This window comes from Narcine bancroftii, chromosome 2 (genome assembly GCF_036971445.1).
Source record: "Narcine bancroftii isolate sNarBan1 chromosome 2, sNarBan1.hap1, whole genome shotgun sequence".
NCBI lineage: Eukaryota > Metazoa > Chordata > Chondrichthyes > Torpediniformes > Narcinidae > Narcine > Narcine bancroftii.
The window spans coordinates 370,761,304-370,786,749 of NC_091470.1; the positions used below are offsets into that span (position 1 = coordinate 370,761,304).

At 40.1% G+C, this 25,446-nt stretch overlaps 1 protein-coding gene and 1 long non-coding RNA gene across 5 annotated transcripts in view; one reads left to right on the forward strand and one right to left on the reverse strand.

Moving 5' to 3' along the window:
- The window catches only part of LOC138755862 (uncharacterized), a 35,762-nt gene extending 17,512 nt beyond the window's left edge, over nucleotides 1-18,250 (reverse strand). Inside the window, exons 1-4 of one of the 4 annotated variants that reach the window (XM_069922603.1) lie at nucleotides 18,112-18,250; nucleotides 15,272-15,338; nucleotides 2,415-2,572; nucleotides 2,208-2,261 (exon numbers count right to left, since the gene is read on the reverse strand). In XM_069922603.1, coding sequence (XP_069778704.1) covers nucleotides 2,208-2,261; nucleotides 2,415-2,556 — 196 coding nt within the window. In that variant the 5' untranslated portion in view covers nucleotides 2,557-2,572; nucleotides 15,272-15,338; nucleotides 18,112-18,250. Of the gene's footprint in view, nucleotides 1-2,207; nucleotides 2,262-2,414; nucleotides 2,573-15,271; nucleotides 15,339-17,631 lie in introns of all 4 variants that reach the window. The other 3 variants (XM_069922601.1, XM_069922600.1, XM_069922602.1) reach the window with 3 other exon arrangements.
- LOC138755864 (uncharacterized) overlaps nucleotides 17,325-25,446 on the forward strand; it is a 55,262-nt gene continuing 47,140 nt past the window's right edge. Inside the window, exon 1 of the long non-coding RNA XR_011352597.1 lies at nucleotides 17,325-18,231. This is a non-coding gene — a long non-coding RNA (uncharacterized lncRNA). The remainder of the gene's footprint in view (nucleotides 18,232-25,446) is intronic.

Sequence of the window (25,446 nt, forward strand, 5' to 3'; positions counted from 1 at the left end):
ATCAAAGCAGAAGTCAAACGGCTTCTGGCAGAGTGGATCATAGAACCCAGCACCAGCCCATGGTGATGGTTGTTAAGAGCAGATGGTCATCAACTACAGCCAGACCATAAACCGTTTCACCCAGCTGGTTGCCTACACTCCCCCGTATCACCGATATGGTGAACGAGATCGTCCAGTTCCGGGTCCTCTCAACCACTGACCTCAAATCAGCCGACCACCAACTACTGATCCATCCAAGGGACAGCCTATACACTGCCTTCAAGGCAGATGGCCTCTGCTACCATTTCCTCCAAGTCCCTTTCGGGGTCACCAATGGGGTCTCTGTCTTCCAGAGGGAGATGGACCAGATAGCAGATGACTACGAGCAAAAGGCCACATTTCCTTCCCTGGACATTGTCCCTGGACAATGCGGCCATGACCAGCAGGATCACCACACAAACCTGCAGAAATTTCTCCAGACGTCCGAAGCCTCAACCTAACATAACCAAAAGAAGTGCTTGATCAGTACTTTGTAGCTAGTCATCCTCGGCTGTGTAGTGGAGAATGATGTCATTGTGCTCGACCCTGATCGTATGCACCCCTGATTGCCCCATATCCTCAAGGCCCTGAAAAGTTGCTTGGGCTTCTTTTCGTATTTCGCCCTGGGTCCCAAATTATGTAGACAAAGCCCCCACCCTGGTGAAATCAACCACCTTTCCCCTGTTGGCAGAAGCCCATGAGTGTTCGCATGCATCAAGGGCGACATTGCCAAGGCGGCGATGCACGCTATGGATGAATCCTCTGGTGGAGAGTAATGAGTCTGACTTTGCCCTGGCAACCACACTCAACCTGTCTCTATTAATGCCCTCCCCTGGACCTGTGACTTCTACCCTCGGATATTCCCATAAAGTCTGTTTCACTCAAACTCCTCCCTCAGTACCTGCCTTGGAACCGGGCCAGCAACATGTGAGACGTGTTGATGTCTTAATGTGATTAAAGCCTATTAATCACAATTCTCTTTCTAATGTGGTTGATCGATAGAGCTACAAAGCTTGGAAACTTCCAACAGCTTTCCTCCTCAGTCTCAACACATCATGAATTGAAAATCGGGTGATTTGTAAACCATTTTAGATTCATCTTAGTTTTCTGTAATAGCTAAAGTCTTTGCACATGAAATCTATTTTTGAGATTTGATATGTCACCAAAGGCTCTTGAAAAATTCTACAGGTTTACACTGTAGAGAGAGTTCTGAGTGTTTGCATCAGATTTCAAATTTATTGTCAGAGTACATACATGGCATTACATACAACCCTGAGATTCCTTTTCCTGTGGGCGAGGCAGAATGACCACTAATTGGTAGTGCAAAAAGAATGTATACAGCATAAATCTTTTTGCACCAGCAATAAGTGGTCATTCTGGATGGCCCATAGGAAAAAGAATCTCCATGTATGTACTGTCTGGAATGGAGCTGCCAATACATAGGACAGGATGAGGCCACAGAGAGTTGTGAGGTCGGCCAGCGCCATCCTGGGCATCAGTCTTCACTTCATCAGGGACATCTGCAAGAGGTGGTGTCTCAAGAAAAGCAGCCTCTCTCAAGGACCCCCTCCACCCAGGCCATGCCCTCTTCTCATCGCTACCATTGGGAAGGAGGTACAGGAGCCTGAAGATAAACAACCAGTGACAAAGAAACAGCTTCTTCCCCTCCACTACGAGATTTCTGAACCAGATGCTACCTCACTTTCTATTCTTTGAACTAATTTATTTATAGTAATATCTGTACCTGTAATGTTGCTGCAAAACAATGAATTTTGTGACATGTTCGTAACAATAAATTCTGATTCTGAAACTGTTTCCTCAGGAGCCACAGGGTATTGCAGATCAATCATCACCAGGTTAAACATTAAATCCCACCATAGGCAGAAAGACTTGGAAGTGAAAAGGCTTCTCATTCTATAAAAGCTAAAGTCTTTCCATGTGAAATTTAGTTTGACTGCAGTTATCAAAGGGAAAACATTTTAGGGATGAAGAGTTGTGCTTTCCTTGTTTTACTGCCATAGAATAGACAGCTGTATGAGTTTTAGTTTGCTATTTCTGAATTCAGGGTCATCGAAGATAGTGATCCTGTTTCACATCAGGAATGGAATAATAATGCTTGTTGGAACTGTTAGCTGATAAATAAATTAGACAAAATAATTTACTGGATGTGGCAAATTTGGCTTTCTTACCCTTTTTAAGGTAGAATAAATTCGCCAGTTCTTTTAAATCAAGAGTTGGATTAACTGGAAAACAAAAGATAAAAAGATTTATTGATTAGTAAAAACAAAATGAAATATTGAACATCTCAAGGGCTTTTCTCAGACAGTTAAGAATTTTTAAAAACAGGAATCTGTGAAAATGTGATCCTTCAATAAAGTATCAAACTGAATACACACCAGCTCTAAACGTGAGTAATTCCTTGAAATAGATTGAGGCAAATTGGTGTATATCTGCAGGTTGTTTCAACAGGACAGTTTTGCCGAGTGTTTCCACAAGAGTCTTGAACCCATATGGAACGACAGATTTACGGAAGGCCATCTTCCAGAGGTCTTTTCTATTATTTGGAATTAAAGAGAAGAAAGCTTCATCTTCCATTTATTCTGGCTCGTTACAGTTTTCACTTACGCATAATAATTCTCTCATTCTGAATGTCAACTTTACGTGCCACACTGTTTCCAAGTACACAAATAGAGCCATACCTCGACGTGCACCCAATCAATAACATCCGATCGCAGACATGTCTGAGGTGACTATAAGGGCTTAATAAAAATTTTAAAATTTACGCCAGATGTTAGGTTTGCCAAAACAAAACGATTACATTGCCAGCTGCATAATGATACACGATATACAACTAACGTGTAATACAGTCCATATATATCTAATTGAAATCTATTATATATATATATATATATATATATGTATGTGTACGTACAATTATTGAGGTTTAGGTAAATATGTATGTGTGTCATGTTACGAGCCCAGAGGACCCATAAACCCAGCAGCAGTAGATATTCACCAAGACAAATGGTTACTTAAACAAAAGTTTCTTTTCATTATCTTTAACCATGAAAACAAAATCAAACTTTAACTTATCTATTATAAACTTACTTAACCCCCTTCTAATTCTAAGCGCACGTGTGTGTAATGTCAGAAAAGTTCTTTAGTTCACAGTTCAATCTCACCTCATTCCTCCAAGTTCACTGATTGCAGGCAATTCTTAGACTGTGCACAGAATTTAACATGTATAAAGTTCACCAGGCTTTGGAGCTCAAAAGGTAAATGTTTACCACTCAGTAAGGTTCTTGTAGGTTTTCAGAGAGAGATGTGTTGTTCCAGGACATCCGCAAATGATTTATTTCCATCAGTCACCTCAGTGTCTTGCTGACGAAACTTGCCCTATCAGGGTTCTCCAGATGATAACCTCTTTATTTCAGGTCATCACAGAGTTCCTTTCTGTTTTTCTTAATCCAAGTGAAACATTAGACAGCCAGTCCTCTCCTCTTGCATGAACCACAAGGGCTCTGACTAGGCACTGGGGCTTCTTGCCAGCTTTTCCTGTTTCAGTTCCAGCTGCTCTTGCTAGCTGAAACACAGTCAGAGTGATCTCTGCTTTTCTCTCTCTCTCTCTCTCTCTCTCACACACACACACACACACACACACACACCAAAACTGAGAGAAAGCCTGTTTGACTCTCTCTCCTTGCAAAACCACACCCGTAGCTAAGGACGTTTTAAATATTTCTGCCAGAGCCCCTGTAATTTCTACACTGGCCTCCCTTAAGGTCTGAGGGAATATCTTGTCAGGCCCTGGAGATTTATCTATCCTTATTTGCTTTAAGACAGCAAGCACTTCCTCCTCTAATCTGTGTAGGTTCCATGACCTCACTGCTTGTTTTCCTTACTTCCCACAACTCTGCCTGTTTCCTGAGTGAAGTCTGAGAGGAAAAACTATTTAAGATCTCCCCATCTTTTCAGCTCTATACAAAGCTGACCACTCTGATCTTCAAGGGGACCAATTTTGTCCCTTACTATCCTTAGGCTCTTAATATATCTGCAGAAACCCTTAAGATTTTCCTTCACATTGTCTGCCAAAGCAACTTTGTCTTTTTTTAGCGTTCCTTATTTCTTTCTTGAGGTTTTTCTTGTTGTTTTTATACTCTTCAAGGACATCATTTGCTCCATGTGGCCTATACCTGCTATACATATCTCTCTTCTTCTGAACCAGATCTCCAATATCCCTCAAAAACCTTGACTTTAATCCTGATTCTGTATTATCAAAATTTCACCTTTGAAGGTCCTCCACGTACCTCGCACATCCTTGCCCAAAAACAAATGATCCCAATCCTCGCACTGCAGATCCTTTCTCATTTCTTCAAAATTAGCCTTTTCCCAATTTAGAATCTCAACCCTATCCTTCTCCATAATTAACTTGAAACTAATGGCATTATGATCACTGGACCCAAAATGTTCCCTGACACATACTCTGTGACCTGTCCTGTCTCATTCCCTAATAGGGGATCCAGTACTGCACTCTCTCCAGTTGGTACCTCAATTTATTGCTTTAGAAAACTTTCCTGAACACATTTGATTGGAGGAAGGAGCTGATTGGAGCAAGAGAGGTCAGGTGATCTGAGAAGCGGCGGCAGTTAGAATTTAAAAAGGGGCAAGGCAACATCTAGAAGCTGACTGGAAGAAAATGCTGACAATCATTACGAAAGTGAAGGATTGTGGAGCTGTCATTGTTGGAATGGCCTGAGTCAGAGTGGTAAGGCTTTGGCTCAACAGGCTTCAGTGAGAACAGCTAAGAGGCAAGGGATGACTGGAGTTGAAATATATGATTTAGTGGCCATCACAGAAACATGGTTGCAAGGTGGGCATAATTGGGAATTAAATATTCAAGGATATTAGGTAATATTGGGAAAAGGCTAATTTTGAAGAAATGAGAAAGGATCTGCAGTGCGAGGATTGGAAGGAAGGTAAAGGGGGTGGGGTGGCACTCTTCGTTTGGGATGAGATCAGTGCAACAGTGAGGGATGATAGAAGATCTAAGGAACAGAATGTTAAGTCTATCTGGGTAGAGATTAAGAATAGTAAGGGGAAAAAAAAATCACTGGTGGGAATTGACCATTGCCCACCAAATAACAATAGCACGGGGGCCCAGCAATTAACCGAGAGAGAGAGAGAGAGAGAGAGAGAGAGCTGAGGCATGTAAGAACGGAACAGCAATTGTTGTGGGTGACTTTAACTTGTGGGAATATCAACTTGGTCGAGGGAGGTTGGAGGATGACTTCATAGAATGCATCCGTGATAGCTTTCTTGAGCAACATGTTAAGGAACCAACAAGGGAGAATACTGTTTTAGATGTAGTATTGCGCAATAGGTAAAGTTAACGATCTAGTAGTTAAGGACCCTCTTGGAAAGAGCGATCATAGTATCACAGTGGAAGACTTTCAAAGAGATTCTTCATTGGGCTCAACAAAAATATATTCCCGTTAAAAATAAGGGCATTAAGAGAGGGAAGGGTCAGCCTTGGTTAACTAAGGAAATAAAGGAAAGTAGAACATTAAAAGCTTGTGTACAAAGTAGCCAAGAGTAGTGGGAAACTGAAGGATTGGGAAAACTTTAAAGGCAACAAAGGACAATTAAACGGGAAATAAGGAAAGGGAAGAAAGATTATGAAGCAAAATTAACACAAAATATAATATTGTCAACTTGGAAGATGAGACAAGGAGATTGATATTGAGTAATGAGGAAAAGGCCGAGGCATTGAACAGATATTGTGCGTCAGTCTTCACGGTGGAAGACACGTCCAGCATGCCAAAGAGTGGTGATGGGGATGCAAAGGGAGGTGAAGGCCTCGATAAAATAATTGTTACAAAAGAGAGAGTGATGAGCAAACTAATGGGACTGAAAGCGGACAAATCCCCTGGTCCTGATGGGATGCATCCCAGGGTACTGAGGGAAATAGTGGGAATTAGAGTCGATGTGTTGGCAATCATTTACCAAAATTCTCTGGATTCTGGGCAGGTTCCAGCAGATTGGAAGAATTGAATTCAAGAGCAACAGAATAAGGTACTGGTGAGGCCACACCTGGAGTCCTGTATGCAATTCTGGTCTCCATACTTGAGGAAGGATACACTGGCCTTGGAGGCAGTCCAGAGGAGATCCACCAGGTTGATCCTGGAGATGAGGGGGTTAATCTACGAGGAGAGACTAAATCATCTGGGATTATACTCACTCGAATTCAGAAGAATGAGAGGAGACTTATAGAAACATATAAAATTATGAAAGGGATAGATAATTTAGAGGCAGGAAAATTATTTTTACTGGTAGGTGAGACCAGAACTAGGGGCCACAGCCTCAAGATTCAGGGGAGTAGATTTAAGATGGAGATGAGGAAAAACTGTTCTTCCCAGAGTCGTGAATCTATGGAATTCTCTGCCCAGGGAAGCAGTTGAGAAAACTTCATTAAACATCTTTAAAGTTCAGTTGGATAGAGTTATACATAAAAATTGAATTAAGGGATATGGGGAAAAGGCAGGTGGGTGGAGTTGAGTCAATGGTCACATCAACAGAGGTGTCATGTGACGGAGTCGTGGCCGGTCGGGTAAAACCAGCTTCTCCAGACAAAAAGTCAAAAAAAAAACAAAGTTCAACAAATATAAAATATAAGAAATAAAAGATAAAGTGGCAGAGAAGAGAAAGAAGATGGCACCTAAGAAGGAAAAAGTAAAAACAATGGGGGAAAAAGAAGAAAAGACACTGGAGAAGAAAGGAGAAGGCCTTCCCTGCACGAAGGAACAGGGAGCCGTGGTGGAGAAGAACATCCATTCTCCGAGGTTGGTGTCGGCCCTGCGGACTGCAAAAATGGCTCTCTGAGCCAAACAAAAGTGCGCAGTGCGCAATCTAAGGTAAAAGGAAACACTGACAGGAGGGGGGCTCATCCGAGGAGCGGGCAACCAGGTGAGGGACGCCTGACACCAGGGCTCAGCTGGAAGATGAGGAAGGCGGCAAGAGAGGGAGTGAGGAACCAGGTGAGGAAGAAAGTTGACGGGGTGAACGGCAAGAGGAGCAGCAGCAGGAGGCCCGACAGATGAGCAGCCCACCAACAGCAAGAGGCCCAGCAAGAAGAGGCCTGACAAAGTGAGACAAGCAACTCATCAGGAGAATCAGAAGAGATACAGAAACAAAGAAGAGAAGATGATACAAACACAGGGACAGACACAGAAGAAGAGGAAGAAGATCTTCACAAAGAAATAGAAGGTAAAACAGATGGACAGAATATAGATAAAGCTTTTTTTGAAGAACAAATGAGAGCATTAAAAGAATGGTTGTCATTAGAATTTAGTGCAATTAAAAGAAAAATGAAAAGAACAGAAGATAAAATGCAAAGTTTAGAACTAGTCACGACAGAAATAGGGAAAAGAGTAGAGAATGTGGAAGAGTGAGAAACAGCTGTAGAAATGGAAGTAAATGACAAGAGAAAAACTGGAAGAAAGTGACAAAAAAATTAAAGAGACACAAGAGTTGTTAGCTCAGAAAATTGAAATGTTGGAAAATTATAATAGATGAAACAACATAAAAATAGTGGGCCTGAAGGAAGATGAAGAATGCACAGATATGAAGGAATTTATAAAAGAATGGATCCCGAAGGTCCTGGGAATGACAGAAATGCAGGAAGGAATGGAAATAGAAAGGGCACACAGAACACTAGCTCCGAAACCACAGACACATCAAAAACCAAGATCCATTTTAGTAAAGTTTTTGAGATATACATCAAGAGAAAATATACTGGAGCGGGTAAAGAATAAAATGAGAGAAGATAATAAACCATTGGAATGAATAAAATGGTCAAAAAATATTTTTTTACTCAGACATAAGTTTTGAACTCTTAAAAAAGAGGAAAGCAAAAAGATACAGCAATATCGATCCTATGGAAAAAAAGGTTATAAATTCATGTTAAGACATCTAGCTGTGCTTAAAATATTTATCCCCGGTGAGCAAAACAGACTGTTCTCGGATCTGGAGGAAGCACAAAAATTTGCAGAGCGTTTGCAAGACAGAAGGAGAGATGAAGAGATGTAACAAGAATGAAGAACAGCGATAAAGTATATATAAAGATGTACAAACAATGTATATGTAAAGAACTAAAGAAAGGAAAAGAGAAGGGAAGGAAGGAAGTAAGGGAAAAAAAAGGGAGAGCTTTGTTATATGTGTAAAAAAAAGTTTTTTCTTGGGGGGTTGGGGGGGGTAGAGAATAACCATTACTGCAAAATCAGTTGACGCTTGCGAACTCGATCGCAATCCAAATGGAAAGGGGAGTTGTGGTTGCCCAGCAAGGGATAAGGAGCAATTCAGAGGGGGGGGGGGGGAGTGGCACTTGGGGTTAAGGTAATATTGGGTGTGGGAATTGTTGGAGTATTTTATGTTTTAAATGTGTTGTCATACATTGAGTTTAATAAGGGAAAACTGAGAGATGAAAATGGGGAAAAGGGGGATGGTGGTGGTGAGGAAGCGTAAATGAGGTGTAAACAAGATACAAGATGGCCTCGTTGAACTATATGACTATAAATATTAATGGAATACATAACCAAATTAAAAGGAAGAGGCCATTAAATTTACTGAAAAAATAAAAAAATAGATATAGCATTTGTGTAGGAAACGCATCTAACTGAAGTGGAACATAATAAATTAAAGAGAGACTGGGTAGGACACGTAACGGCAGCATCATATAATTCAAAAGCTAGGGTGTAGCTATATTAATTAATAAAAATGTACCAATCAAAATAAAGGAGGAAATAATAGAACCAGCAGGGAGGTATGTAATGATAAAGTGTCAGATATATTCAGAATTCTGGAATTTGCTCAATATATATGCACCTAATGAGGAGGATCAAAAGTTTATGCAGGATATTTTTTTGAAGATTGTAGATACACAGGGGAATATATTGATAGGAGGAGATTTTAACCTTAATTTGTATCCAATGTTGGATAAAACTGGACAAAAGAGAAGCAAAAAGAATAAAGTAGCCAAATTTATGGTTAAATCAATGCAGGAAATGAAACATGGATATATGGAGGAGACAACACCCAAGAGAGAAGGAATATTCATATTATTCGAGTAGGCATAAAACATACTCAAGGATTGATATGATTTTGTTGTCGGCCCATATTCAAGGGAGATTGAGGACTACTGTCTGATCGTTCACCCCTGTTATTAGCAATAGAACTGGAGGACATCCCACCAAGAACATATAGATGGAGGTTAAACTCCATGCTTCTTAAAAGGCAGGAATTTAGAGAGTTTATTGAACGCCAAATTAAATCATATTTTGAAATAAATACAGAATCAGTGAAAGATAAATTTATATTATGGGATGCAATGAAAGCCTTCATTAGAGGGCAGATAATAAGTTATGAAAAAGGAAATAGAGCAGTTGGAAAGGGAGATAGTAAGTACAGAAAAGGAACTAGTAAAAAGGGATGATATAATGAAAAAGAGAGAATTTTTGGACAAAAAAAATAAAATACGAAACATTACAAACATATAAGATGGAGAAGAACATAATGAAAATAAAGCAAAAGTATTACGAACTGGGAGAAAAACACATAAAATATTAGCCTGGCAAATTAAAAGAACTGTATTGGCATCAAGGAAAAAGGACAAACAAATTACATATAATCCAACAGAGATTAATAAACTTTAAGGAACTTTATGAACAATTACACCAAACTGAGAACGAGCGGGAAAATGATAAAATAGAAGAGTTTTTAGCGAAAATTGAACTATTGAAATTGCAAGAAGAGGAACAGAACAAACTGATAAAACCATTTGAAATAGAGGAAGTACAGGATATATTAAAAAAGCTGCCGAACAATAAAACACCAGGAGAGGATGGATTCCCAATAGAATTCTATAAAACATTAAAGAGTTATTAATTCCTCCTCTCCTGGAAGTAATGAACCAGATAGAAGAAACACAAAACTTGCCAGATTCATGTAAGACAGCAATAATTACAGTAATACCAAAGACGGGGAAGGATCCACTAACACCAGCTTCATTTAGACCAATATCTCTACTTAACTCAGATTATAAGATAACAACAAAATTATTAGCAAACAGACTGGCCGACTGTGTACCAAAAATAATAAAACAAGATCAAACTATATTTATTAAGAAAAGACGAACAGCAGATAATGTCTGTAAACTTATTAATCTAATTCATGCAGTTCAAGGAAATAAGATGCCAACAGTGGCTGTTGCTTTAGATGCAGAAAAAGCCTTTGTCAGAGCAGAATGGATCTATTTATTTAAAGTATTACAGAGGTTCGATCTACGAGAAAAATATATTAATTGGATTAAAGCATTGTATAATGGACTGTTGGCAAAGGTAACAGTAAATGGATATGAATCGAGCCAATTTAAATTAAGTAGGTCAACTAGACAGGGATGTCCACTATCCCCCTCAATGTTCGCCTTAGCAATAGAACCATTGGCAGAACTGATAAGAACAGAAAGTAAAATAAAAGGGATAAAAATAAAGGAGAAGGAGTATAAAATCAGTTTATTTGCAGATGACATCATAGTATACCTAACAGAACCAGAAATATCAATAAAAGAACTACATAAGAAATTGAAGGAGTATGGAGAAATATCGGGGTACAAGGTCAACGCAAATAAAAGTAGTGATGCCAATGAGTAACGCAATACCGGAACAAATACTTCATAAGTGGGACGAAAAGCTGGTGCAATATAAAAGCTCACCAGTACTGCATCATTTACTCAATATATGGAAGAAAATTCACTTAGAAAGGAAAAAAAAAGAATTACCAAATACCAAAATTGTTATTGACACAAAACCCACTAATCCCTTTTACAATAGATAACCTTTCCTTTAGAGAATGGAAGAGAAAAGGAATCAAAAGAATAGAAAATTGATTTTTGGGAAATAATTTATTAACATTTGAACAGTTGAAGTACAAATATGGAATAACTCTTGGAACAATGTTTGCATATCATCAACTGAAAGCTTATTTAAAGGATAAATTAGGAAACAGATTGAGATTACCTGAAGGAAGCAGCTTTGAATATGTGATTACAGACACAATAATAATTAAAAGATTTATAACGAACATGTACATTAAGCTGCAAGAGAAGGAAAATGATGAAATAAGCTATAAACCTAAGCAGAAGTGGGAAAAGGATCTAAACATAAAGATAAAAAATGAAGTATGGGAAAAGTAGTGCTCTGGAACTATGAAGAATACAATAAACACAAGGTTACGCATGATACAGTATAATTGGTTACACAGGGTATATGTCATGCCTCAAAAATTAAAAGAATGGGATCCAACATTATCAGACAGATGTTTTCGCTGTAAGAAGGAAATGGGAACAACATTACATGCAACCTTGGGCATGTGAGAAAGTGGAAAAGTTTTGGGAAGATCTAAATCAGATATTAAACAAAATCACAAAAAATAACATACCAAAAAATCCAGAGATATTTCTTCTAAGTAATATAAGAAGTAAGGAATTAGGCCTCAAATTGGATAAAGCGCAAAAAAGATTCATTATGATAGCCTTAGCAGTAGCAAAAAAATGTATAATGTCAACTTGGAAAATGGAAGAGACCCTAAGAATACAGCAATGGTACATGGAAATGAATAATTGTACTCTATTGGAAAAAATAACATATAATTAAAAAAATAAAGTCACATTATTTGAACAAATTTGGGAACCGTACATGGAACATAACAGAGAGGGCTTGCCTCGGACCTCCACCCCCGAAAATGATAAGAAGACAAAACGACTTGATTCAGTGTGTAAAAGTAGATGACATATTTTTCTTGTTTATCTTTCATTGTGTGAAGACATTGTTTTATGGTTTTATTGTATTGTATATGTTGAAATTTTATTGGTTTTGGAAGGGGGTGGGAAAGAGGGGGAGGGAGGGTAGGGGGGAAAAAAAGGAGAAAATGCCACTGTGTATATTTAATGAGAAATGTTTGTATATATTTTGGTTGATATGGTTCACAGTGTAAAAAATTTAAAAAACGATAAATGATCAGATCAACCATGATCTTATTGAATAGCGGAGCAGGTTCGATGGGCTGGATGGCCGATTTTTGCTCCAATTTCTTATGTACAGGAGGTGTAGGCTAATTAGATGTAAATTGGGTGGCATTGACATAAATTATGTGGATGAAGTTGCAGATGTTATGAAGATTGGAAGAGTTGTAAATGGAGAGGTTGTTGAAGGTTACAAGAGGATATAGGCAAGATGCAGAGTTGGGTGGAAAAGTGGCAGATGGAGTTCAATCCAGATGTGAGGTGATGCATTTTGGATCATCAAACCAGAAGGCTGAGTACAGGGTTAATGGTTGGTTACTGAGGAGCGTGGATGAACAGAGGGACCTTGATGTCCAAATCCATACATTCCTCAAGGGCACACATGTCAAACTCTGGCCCGCAGGCCAAATTTGGCCTGCGATATAATTATATTTGGCCCGCAAGATCATATTAAATATATATTATAGTTGGCTCGCTGGCCGCCGCGCCAGTATAGCGCATGCACACTGAAGGTGAAAATGAAGACGCCGGAGGTGTGGAGGGATCTCAGAGTCCCGAATCCCGGGGATTGGAGCGCCGCACTCAGCCCGCCCGGCTCCCGGACACACAGACGCGGCTGGAGTTGGGGACCATCCTCGCCGGGTCTGCGCTTCAGCGGCAACGCCGGACCGAACATCTCGTTGGTGATGCCTTCCCCCTCGCTCCGTGCGCGGCGGACCCTGCCTCCCGCTCCTTTTGTTGGAGACGAGCCCGGTGCCGTGAGATTGCAGTTTAATCCCTCTCCAATCATGGGAGGGGGGTGGCAGCAACGCGCTCTTCTCAGCCAATTCCTCCACCGCCCCGGACGCCGGTGTTTCAACGGGGGGTTTGGGTGCCTTCGTCAGGCGACCGACCTGTTGGTCCAAGACAAGGGGAGAGCGTACAAACTTCACACAGACAGCACCTGAACTCGGGTGAACGTGGAGCTGCGACCCCACATCAGGACTGTGTGTAAGATTGGGAGCAGTGAGACGGAAGCTTATTTTGTTCCTGTGATTTAAGCCTTTCTTGGGGTGGGGGGGGGGTCCTTCTCTGACCACTTGCCTAACAATTAACCTAATCAGATGTGGAGTTACCACAATACAACAGTTCTCAACCTTTTTCTTTCCACTCGCGTCCCTGTGCCATTGGTGCTCTGTGATTAGTAAGGGATTGTTTAAGGTGGTCTGTGGGTGGAAAGAAAAAGTTTGAAGACCACTGCTTTAATCATCCCTCATTGACTCGTCATATGCACGGTTTCAGAGCTCCAAAGGAAATGGGCCAGTGACAATGACAATGAAAGAGTTTATCCAAAACTATTATTAAACATTTATTTTAATAAGAAAAAGTTTAACATTACATATGTTGAAAGAAGAGAAAAATGCAGATGTTGTTGAAAATTTTCAATAAATATTTAGTTCGGCCCTCGACTTAGTCCAAGTTTTTAATTTTGGCCCTCCGTGAATTTGAGTTTGACCCCCCTGCTCAAGGGTAACCACTCAGGATGATAGGATAGTTAACAAGATGGGATGCTTGGCTTCATTAATAGCTCAGCAAAAGGAGGTGTAAGGCGCTCCTTCCATCCGATAGCCTACAGGTTACCCTTGGCCAAGGTGTAGCATCCACATAGATTCCTGAACAAGGTCACATGAAGCCATGGATCGGAGATGATGGATGGTTTTTACAAGCAGGTTCTACAAATTGGAATTTATGGTTGTAAGACTAAAAATGCTGGGCAGGTGAATCTGCTGATCAATGGTCAGGGTTGCCCATTCAGTATGGACACTGCAACTGAAAACGGCAACGGGAAACCACTTCAGTATTTTTTCCTTGTATAATCAGGAACTCAACATCGACTACAGTCTTATTTCAAAGATGGAGCCTTTACCAAAGGAGAACAGAGGAGGCAACAACTTGGAGGGTCAGAGATCATGACGGATAGAGAGACATGATCACCCACGTCGAACAGCAAGGCACCTAAATGAATGAATTAGTTCAGGATCGAGAGGTCATGTTGCAATTCTACAAATCTCTGGTGAGACCAGAGTATTGTGTTCAGTTCTGGTCACCTCATTATAGGAAGGATGTGGAAGTTATGGAGAGGGTGCAGAGGAGATTTGCCAGGATGTTGCCTGGATTAGAAACTAAGTCTATAAGGCAAGGTTAGCAGAGCTGGGACTTTTCTCTTTATAGTACAGAAGGATTAAAAAAAAATTTAAACATACAGTATGGTAACAGGCCATTTCGGTCCACGAGTCCATGCCGCCCAATTTACACCCCATTAACCTACACCCCAGTACATTTTTAACTTAATAGAGGTCTACAAGATTGAGAGACATAGACAACGTGGACAGCCAGCGCCTTTTTTCTGGGCAGGAATAGCAAACACCAGAGGACATCTGTACAAAGTGAAGGGAGGGAAGATTAGGGAACACATCAGGGGTAAGTTTTTTTTACAGAGTTGTGGGTGCCTGGAATGCCTTGCCGTGGATGGTGAAGGAGGGGGAAACATTACGGGCATTTAAGAGACTCTTCGACAGCACATGGATAGAAGAAAAATAGAGGGTTACAAGGCAGGAAGGGTTTAGTACCTTTTTTTTGGAAGGAATATATGGGTCTGCACAACATTGAGGGCACAACAATGTGCTGTAGGATCTTTTGCATTGCCATCTTGGGCCCAGACCCCGTGGTTGCAGAATTTTAAAATAAAACCACATCTGCTGCCTTAGTAGGCGGTTTAAGGACTGTCGGGAGTCGTCGGATGTAGAACTGGGTGGTTGGACCCTGTGGAACAGTGCTGCGTCTCCGCTCCCCAGCAGAAATGCCATCTATTTATTTGTTTAGAGATTATCATTCTGTGAATGTTCAGTGTGTACCCATCTTTTACTAATATTGAATTGGACTCTACTTTCTATTCGTTGCCAATACAGCATAAAAATGAGATCTCTTGAGCAACTTGAATTGTTTCTTGCTCCCTGAATTATTACTTCTCCTGATGGAGTGAACATAAAAAGCTCATTTGATATTTTTGTCAAATTGAAAATATCTTGTTTTTACGCAGTGCTCTGGATGTCAAAAGAAATCTTTAAAAATTACATATGACTAAAGAATAACATATGACAGAGAAAAACATGAAGCTGACATAAAACACTTACCACATACCTTAGCTGTCAAATAAATAACTTTGTTAATGCAGATGAGTTAATACATTTGCCATCCTAATGTAATGCTGGAAAACAATGAAAATGGAAGCAATAAATTTAACAGCAAATGGAATGTTGTCAAGCCACAGAAATGCTGGAGGAACTCAGCTCATAGGAGTTAGAGATGTATAGAACACTACAGCACAGAAAGCAGGCCATTCAGCCCCTCTAGTCTGTGCCAACAGACTGCTCCCATTCCATAAACCCTCACTGACCTGCTCCCATTCCATAAACCCTCCAGACCACTCCCATCCATGTATCTATCCAATTTATTCCTAAAACACAAGATCAAGCCCACATTCACCACATCAGATGGCAGCTCATTCTACACTCCCACCACTCTCGGAAGTTACCCCAATGTTCCCCCATCTCCCCAATCTAAAAGCCTATTTGCATCCACTCTGTTTATACCCCTCATAATCTATCAAGTCTCCCTCATTCTTTCCCTGCAACTCAACTCCTGAAAACACGGCAACATCCTCGTAAATCTTCTCTGCACTCTTTCAATCTTACTGATATCCTGTAATTAGGCATCTGAGCCCTTCATCAAGGTATTAGTATTACAGCACAGAAACAGGCCCTTCCAGTCTGTGCCAAAATATTATTCTGCCTGGCCCTACTGACCTGTGCTCAGTCCCCTCACGCCCATGTATTTTTTTATTTATAAATTTTGATGTACAGCTTGATAGCAGGCTTTCTTCCCACAAGCCTGTGCCAGCCAATTTCACTCAATTGATCAACAGCCCTGTACATTTTGGACGACTGCCGTGGTCACTGTCCCCGTGGGTCCTCTCCTCTGCTTCTCCTTCTCAGACGGGTATGGTCTCCTCATTTTCTGATGCCCTGCACCAATCTGCAACCCCCTTGTGGCTGCTGCCGATCATAGGCCCTTCCATCTTGGGCGCAGACACTGCAGTCATGAGATTGTAGATAAAACTACTGTCAGCAACTTTAACAGGCCATAAGAAGCTTGAGTGGCACTTGACTGGACAGTTGGACCCTGCAGTAGCATTGTATCTCCGCTCCTCGCTTGCCATGGTCTGCACTAACGGCAGCCAGTGGCGGATTAACCTGATAGCAAAAGTAGCACATGCTACGGGCCCCGCGTTAAATGCTTGCAAGCTATCAATTCAAGAACGAGGACATGCTGCACTTCTCCATGGCCCAGTCCGAGGTGGCACACCAGATGGGCAACCTGGATCGCGTCACCGTGGCCTACCTCAACCTGGTGCGGGGCCACGAGAAGCTGTGCAAGTTATCCAAGTTCGTGGCCTAATCCAGGACATGCCTCAGTGCCGAGAGAAGCCTGCTGCACCTGCAGTTCAACGAGCAGGTCTGCCTCAGCATGGGCAACACCTTCCTCAGCCTTAGCAGATTCCAGAAGGCGCTTGAGTGCTTCGAGGTCGCTACGCTATGTGCACAGCCAGGACAAGATGCTGGAGAGCCGCGTCTGCTGCAGCCTGGGCACCTTCTAACGTGCAGCTGTAGGACTACGAGAATGCGCTCTTCTTCCCCTGTAAGGGCGCCGAGCTGGTCGCCGACTACGGCAGGGGCTGGACCTTCAAGGACGAGCCCATGAGCCGCTACCACACTGGGTCCCCTGGTCAGTGGGGTGGGGTTGACACTGGGACACAGGATCAAGTGGGATGGGTTGGTCCTGAACTCAAGGGGAACCAGTATAATGGCAGAGAGGTTTGATAATGCTCTTGGGGTGAAGATTGAAAGTGGATTTGTGGGGTGGGGGGTTAGCGTGCAAGTAGAGACAGCTGGAAGGGAGTTTGTACGGAAGGACAGGCAGAGAAGGCAACATTACAGCCGTGGGGATAGTATTTAAAGGCACGCAGCAGAAAGGTGACGATGACCTTGTAGAACAGCTACAAATGGAAAAAAATTAATTACTATTCTAGCAAAAGATTTATGTTTAAATATTTATGTGTATTTTTTTAAATTTAGGGCCCTTTGATAATTTAAGATACAGGCCCCACTCGAGCTTAATCTGGCTGAGGAGGCAGTGCTGCCATCCTTGAGGGCAGGCCCAGCAGCAATAAGCGCGGGGTCTTACCCCCCCAGTGAGGTAGCACCGATGGGCTGAATGGCCTGGCGCCTCTGTCAGTGCTTCGCCCGCCTGATGCCGGTCACGTGTCCCGGGCGCCGGCCCTCCACGCGGGCGGACCGGCCGCGCGCTTGCGCACCAAGGCCACCAAGATGGCGCCGATTCGTCGCCCCCCTCCCCAGCCGTCGTTCGGGGTCTCGCCCCGCCGACGCCCTCAGGTTAAATATTTTACAGTGGGTGATGGCGAACCGCACTCGACCGCGCACCTTCACCATTACCGTTCAGGGTGACGGACTTGGTCTCCGGCGGCGCTCGACGCCCCGTGGCCCCGTGTCGCTTTGAGGGCCCATGACCCGCGCAGGACGGATTGTTGACGTCACATCCCAGCCGTAGAGGGCACGTGACCCGCGCAGGACGGATTGTTGACGTCACACCCCAGCCGAGGAGGACCCGTGATCCGCGCAGGCCGGATTGTTGACGTCACACCCCAGCCGAGGAGGGCCCGTGACCCGGCAGGGCCGGATTGTTGACGTCACACCCCAGCCGAGGAGGGCACGTGACCCGGCAGTGCCTCGGCACCCGGAAGTTGCTCCCTTCCTGAATCCTCTCCAAAACTCCCTACTTTTACACTCGTCTCTCCAGTTGTGCAGCCCTCCCTGTCTTCGTGACCTCAGCCTCCTTCTGTAACCTTCCTCCTGACCTGGCCTTCACCCACCCTGTTTCTGCAACAGCCCTACAACTCTTACCTAGGAAATAAAAACACAAAAGTCTGCAGATACTGTGCTTGAAGTAAAAAACACAATGCTGGAGAAACTCAGCTGGTCAAACAGTATATCACAAAGATAAATGCCCAACATTTCATCAAGGTACGTGCCCAATTTGGTCTAACCATTTAGCAAATTACAGGACTTTTCACACATAATTCCCCCATTTCATGATTCAATTTATTGTCATGTAATAAAGACAGTGCAATATTACACCCCCAGGTGAAGTGGTAAATTTTAACATTTAAGAAGAATTTGGACAGGTGCATGGATGGGAGGAGTATGGAGGGGCTAGGCAAAAAAAAAGCTTTGGCACAGACTAGGAGGGCTGAAAATCTAAATAGCAGTATTATGAATTGGGAGAAAGAGCTCATAAGGTTTTAGCTTGGCAGCTGAAAACGGAACAAGTTTCTAGGACAATAAATACTGTTTAAAAAAAGGTACAAAAATTACTTATAGACTGCAAGAAATTAATGATGAATTTCATTCTTTTTATCAGGATTTATATAAATCAGAGGTTGGAACAAGGTGTTGATAGAGTAGAATCTTTTTTGGCTGGATTTGATATTCTATTTCTGAATGATTTAGAAATTCAAGAGTTAGATTCTCCTTTTAGGGATATGGAAATCTCCAGGTGAGGATGGATTTACACTAGAATTTTAAAAGGAATTTTATGATTTATTACTTCCGGTATTTCGACAAGTATTAGAGTAAGCAGCAGAAACATCTCTTCTGGAATCTTTTTTCTAGAGCATTGATTACGGTTATTCCAAAAAAAGATAGAGATCCATTAAAAGTAGCTTCATATAGACCAATCTCTTTGTTAAATATAGATTATAAAATTGTAGCTAAAGTGTTGACAAATAGGATAGCAAAATATTTACCAAAATTAATTCATGAAGATCAAGCAGGATTTATTAAAAATTGTTACTCGACTGATAATGTTAAATTAATTACGCTTCTGGAGAACAACGTGCCTTTAGATGCAGAAAAAGCTTTTGATCGTGTTGAATGGCATTTTTTATTTAAAATTTTGGAATATTTTAAATTTTGTCCAGCTTTCATTGGATGGGTAAAAGCCTTATATAATAATTCCTCAGCTAGGGTAGTAACAAATGGATTAATTTCTCCATCAAGGTCAACAAGACAGGGTTGTCCATTGTCTCCGGCTTTATTTGCTTTAGTTAATATTAAAGGTATTACTGTTGGGAAGGATAAATATAAAATTAATCTATTTGTGGATGGTGTGATAATTTATCTAACAAATCCAAAAGAATCTTTAGTACAGTGGAGTCACATGATGGAGTAGAGGCTGGTAGGAGAATACCAGCCCTCTCCAGAAAATAAGAAATAAAATGAAGAAAATACAAAGTTCAAGAAACACAACAAAGATAAAGTTGTGGAGAAAAGAAAGAAAATGGCACCTAAGAAGGAAAAAGTAAAAACAACGGGTAAAAAAGAAGAAAAGACTCCAGAAGAGAAAGGAGAAGGCCTTACCTGCATGAAGAAACAGAGAGCCATCATGGAGAAAAGAGCCCGCTCCCCAAAGTTGGTGACGACTCCTCAGAGTCACGACCTCCCAACCGCTGGACTGCAAAAATGGCTCTCTGAGCCAAACAGAAGCGCCCAATTGCACACGCACGAGGAGTTGCGCATATGCAATGCGCACACTAGGTTAAAAGCCCAGCTGAGGAGCGAACTAACACAGTACAACCAGCTGAGGGATGCCCGACATCAGGGTTCTCAGCTGGAAGAGGATAGCGACAGGAAAGGGAGTGATAGGAAAGAAGAACAGCCACAAGAGGCCAACAGATGACTCGCCCAGAAGTAGAGGGCCAACAACAAGAAGCCATGCAAGAAGGCGTCCAACAAAGTGAGGCAAGCAACTCAACAAGAAAGTCAGAAGAGATACAGATACAGGGAAGAGAAGTAAAAGACACAAACACAGGTGCAGACACAGAAGAAGACCAAGCTCTGCACAGAGAAATAGAAGGTAAAATAGATGGACGGTATATAGATTTAAAAAATGTTTCAAGAACAAATGAGAGCATTAAAAGAATGGTTGACACTAGAATTTAGTGAAATGAAAAGTACAGAAGAAGTGAGTAGAATAGAGCTGTTCATGACAGAAATAGGGAAAAGATTAGAAAATGTGGAAGAATGAGAAATGGCTGGAGAAATGGAAATGAATGACTTAAGAAGGAAATTGGAAGAAAGTGACAAAAAAGTTAAAGAGTCACAGGAGTTGTTAGCTCAGAAGATGCATATAACGGAAAATTATAGTAGGCGAAACAACATAAAGATAGTGGGTCTAAAGGAAGATGAAGAAGGCAAAGATATGAAAGAATTTATAAAAGAATGGATCCCAAAGGTCCTGGGAATGCCAGAAATACAGGAAGGAATGGAAATAGAAAGGGCACACAGAAAACTAGCCCCAAAACCACAGACGCAACAAAAACCAAGATCCGTTTTAGTACAATTTCTGAGATACACAACAAGAGAAAATATACTGGAGAGGGCAAGGAATAAAATTAGAGAAGACAAAAAACCATTGGAATACAAGGGTCAAAAAATATTTTTATACCCAGACATAAGTTTTGAACTCCTAAAAAAGAGGAAGGAGTTTAACGCAGCAAAATCGATCCTATGGAAATAAGGCTATAAATTTATGTTAAGATTTCCAGATGTGCTTAAAATATTTATCCCCGGTGAGCAAAACAGACTGTTCTTGGATCTGGAGAAAACATGAGAATTTGCAGAATGCCTGCAGGACAGAAGGAGAGATGAAGAAATGTAACAAGAATGAAGAATGACGACAAGCTACATATAAAGATGTAAAAATAATGTATAAGTAAGAACTAAAGAAGGGGAAAAAAGGGAAGAAAGGAAGTAAGGGGGAAAAAATTAGGGTGAGCTTTGTTATATGTGAAGATAAAAGTTTTCTGGAGGGAGTTGGGTGGGGGAGAATAACTGTCACTGCGAAATCAGTTGACACTTGTGAGTGGGTTCACAATCCAAATTGAGAGGGGAGTTGTGGTTGCCCGGAAAGGGCCAAGGGGCAACTCAGAGAGGGGGGGACATTTGGGGTTCAGGGAATTTTAGATGTGGGAATTGTTGAAGTATTTTATGTTTTAAAAGTGTCATATATTGAGTTCAAAAAGGGAAAACAGATGAAAATGGGGAAAAGGGGGGAGGTGGTGGTGAGGAAGCGGAAATGAGGTGTAAATAGAGTATGAGATGGCCATGTTGAACTATATGACTATAAATATTAATGGAATACATAACCAAATTAAATGAAAAATGCTATTAAATTTCCTGAAAAAAAGAAAAAAATAGATATAGCATTTGTACAGGAAATGCATCTAACTGAAGTGGAACATAATAAATTAAGGAGAGACTGGGTAGGACACGTAGCGGCAGCATCATATAATTCAAAAGCTAGAGGAGTAGCTATATTAATTAATAAAAATGTACCAATCAAAATAAAGGAGGAAATAATAGATCCAGCAGGATCTATTCAGAATTCTGGAATTTGATCAATATATATGCACCTAATGAAGAGGATCAAAAGTTTATCCAGGATATTTTTTTGAAGATTGTAGATACGCAGGGAATATATTGACAGGAGGGGATTTTAACCTTAATTTAGACCCAATGTTGGATAAAACTGGACAAAAGACTAGCAAAAAGAATAAAGTGGCCAAAGTTATGGTTAAATCAATGCAGGAAATGAAACTTATGGATATATGGAGGAGACAGCACCCAAGGGAGAAGGAATACTCATATTATTCGAGTAGGCATAAAATATACTCAAGGATTGATATGTTTTTGTTGTCATCCATATTCAAGGGAGAGTTAGGAAAACTGAATATAAAGCTAGATTGATATCTGATCACTCACCCCTGTTATTAGCAATAGAACTAGAGGACATCCCACCAAGAACATATAGATGGAGATTAAAATGCATGCTACTTAAAAGACAGGAATTTAGAGAATTTATTGAACGCCAAATTAAAATGTACTTTGAAATAAATACGGAATCAGTGAAAGAAAAATTTATATTATGGGATGTTATGAAAGCCTTCATTAGAGGGCAGATAATAAGTTATGTAACTAAGACGAAAAAGGACTACAATCGGGAAATAGAACAGCTGGAAAGGGAGATGGTAAGCACAGAAAAAGAACTAGCAACAAGGGATGATATAACAAAAAGAGAATTGGTGGACAAAAAATAAAATACGAAACGTTACAAATGTATAAGGTAGAGAAAAACATAATGGAAATAAAGCATAAGTATTATGAGCTATGAGAAAAAACGCAGAAAATATTAGCCTGGCAACTTGAAACAGAACAAGCTAAAAGAGTTGTATTGGCCTCAAGGAAAAAGGACAAACAAATTACATATAATCCAATAGAGATTAATGAGAACTTTAAGGAATTTTACGAACAATTATACCCAAACTGAGAACGAGGGGAAAGAAGACAAAATAGAAGAGTTTTTAGCTAAAAATGAACTGCCAAAATTGCAAGAAGAGGAGCAAAACAAGTTGATAAAACCATTTGAAATAGAGGAAATACAGGATATATTAAAAAAGCTGCTGAACAATAAAACGCCTGGAGAGGATGGATTCCCAATAGAATTCTATAAAACATTTAAGGAGTTATTAATTCCTCCTCTCCTGGAAGTAATGAACCAGATAGAAGAAACACAAAACTTGCCAGATTCATGTAAGACAGCAATAATTACAGTAATACCAAAGACAGGGAAGGATCCACTAACACCAGCATCATATAGACCAATATCTCTACTTAACTCAGATTATAAGATAATAGCAAAATTATTAGCAAACAGATTGGCCGACTGTGTACCAAAAATAGTAAAACGAGATCAAACTGTATTTATTAAGAAAAGACGAACAGCGGATAATGGCTGTAAATTTATTAATTTAATTCATGCAGTTCAAGGAAATAAGATGCCAACAGTGGCTGTTGCTTTAGATGCAGAAAAAGCCTTTGACAGGGTAGAATGGAATTATTTATTCAAAGTATTACAGAGGTTCAATCTATCAGAAAAATATATTAATTGGATTAAAGCATTATATAATGGACCATTGGCAAAGGTGACAGTAAATGGATATGTATCAAACCAATTTAAATTAATTAGGTCAACTAGACAGGGATGTCCACTATCCCCCTCATTGTTCACTTTAGCAATAGAACCATTGGCAGAACTGATAAGATCAGAAAATAAAATAAAAGGGATAAAAATAAAGGAGAAGGAGTATAAAATCAGTTTATTTGCAGATGACATCATAGTATACCTAACAGAACTAGAAATATCAATAAAAGAATTACATAAGAAATTGAAGGAATATGGAGAAATATCAGGGTACAAGATCAACGCAAATAAAAGTGAAGTGATGCCAATGAGTAATGCGGATTATACAGAATTTAAAAAAGAATCACCATTTAAATGGCAAACACAAGCAATCCGATAGCTAGGTATTAGACTAGATAATAATTTAAGCCACCTGTATAAATTGAATTATCAGCCATTAATGAAGAAATTACAGGGAGACTTAGAACATTGGAAAGAATTTCATTAAAATGAATGTCTTCTCAAGGATTCAATACTTATTTCAATCGTTACCAATTCCCTTAACAGAGAAATTCTTTAATGAACTAAAGAGAATAATAAGGAAATTCTTGTGCAAAGGGGGGGGAAACCAAGAGTAGTGTTAGATAAATTAACAGAGAGGTACAAACAAGGTGGTTTGCAGTTACCAAACTTTAAAAATTATTATAGAACAGCACACTTAAGGTGTTTACCAGATTTTTATCAGACAAGGGAAAAACCAGATTGGACTAAGATAGAATTAGATAAAATAGGGGAGAAGGTACCAGAGGATGAAAAGCTGGTGCAATATAAAAGCTCAGCAGTACTGCATCATTTACTCAATATATGGAAGAAGATTCACTTAGAAAGGAAAAAAACAAATTACCAAATACCAAAATTATTATTGATGCAAAATCAGCTAATCCCATTTACAATAGATAACCTTTCCTTTAGAAAATGGGAGAGAAAAGGAATTAAAAGAATAGAAAATTGTTTTTTGGGAAATAATTTATTAACATTTGAACAAATGAAGTACAAATATGGAATAACTCATGGAACAATGTTTGCATACCATCAACTGAAAGCCTACTTAAAGGATAAATTGGGAAACAGACTGAGATTACCAGAAGGAAGCAGCTTTGAATATGTGATTACAGACACAATGATAATTAAAAGATTTATAATGAACATGTACATCGAGCTCCAAGAGAAGGAAAATGATGAAATAAGCTATAAACCCAAACAAAAATGGGAAAAAGATTTAAACATAAAGATAAGAAATGAAACATGGGAAAAGTTATGCTCTGGAACTATGAAGAATATAGTAAACACAATGTTACGCGTGATACAGTATAATTGGTTACACAGGTTATATATCATCCCCCAAAAGTTAAATAAATGGGATCCAACAGTATCAGACAGATGTTTTCGCTGTAAGAAGGAAACGGAAACAACAGTGCAATTTGGGCATGTGAGAAAGTAAAAAAGTTTTGGGAAGATCTAAATCTGGTATAAAATAAAATCACAAAAAGCAACATACCAAAAACTCCAAAGATCTTTCTTCAAAGTAATATAAGAAGTAAAGAATTAGGCCTCAAACTGGATGAAGCGGAAAAAAGATTCATTATGATAGCCTTAGCTGTAGCAAAAAAATGTATCATGTCAACTTGGAAATCAGAAGAGAGCCTGAGAATACAGCAATGGTACATGGAAATGAATAAATGTATTCCATTGGAAAAAATAACATATAATTTAAAAAATAAAGTCACATTATTTGAACAAATTTGGGAACCGTACATGGAACACAATAGAGAGGGCTTGCCTCGGACCTCCACCCCCTAAAATGATAAGAAGACAAAACAACTTGATCCAGTGTGTAAAAGTAGATGACACAATTTTCTTGTTTATTTTCATTGGTGATGACATTGTTTAATGGTTTTATTGTATTGTGTATGTTGAACATTTAATGGGTTTGGAGGGGGGTGTGAAGGGAAGGGGGAAAAAAGGGGAGAAAATGCCACTGTGTATATTTAAGAGGGAAATGTTTGTGTGTATTTTGATTGATGTGGTTCGCAGTGAGAAAAATTTTAAACATTTTTTTAAAGTGCATTCCAAATATTCCAGTGCAGTGTCTTTCAGATGAGGCTTCAACTTGTGATGCTGTCTCTTTTCTGATCCCATGGTGCCATTTTCTAGATGAT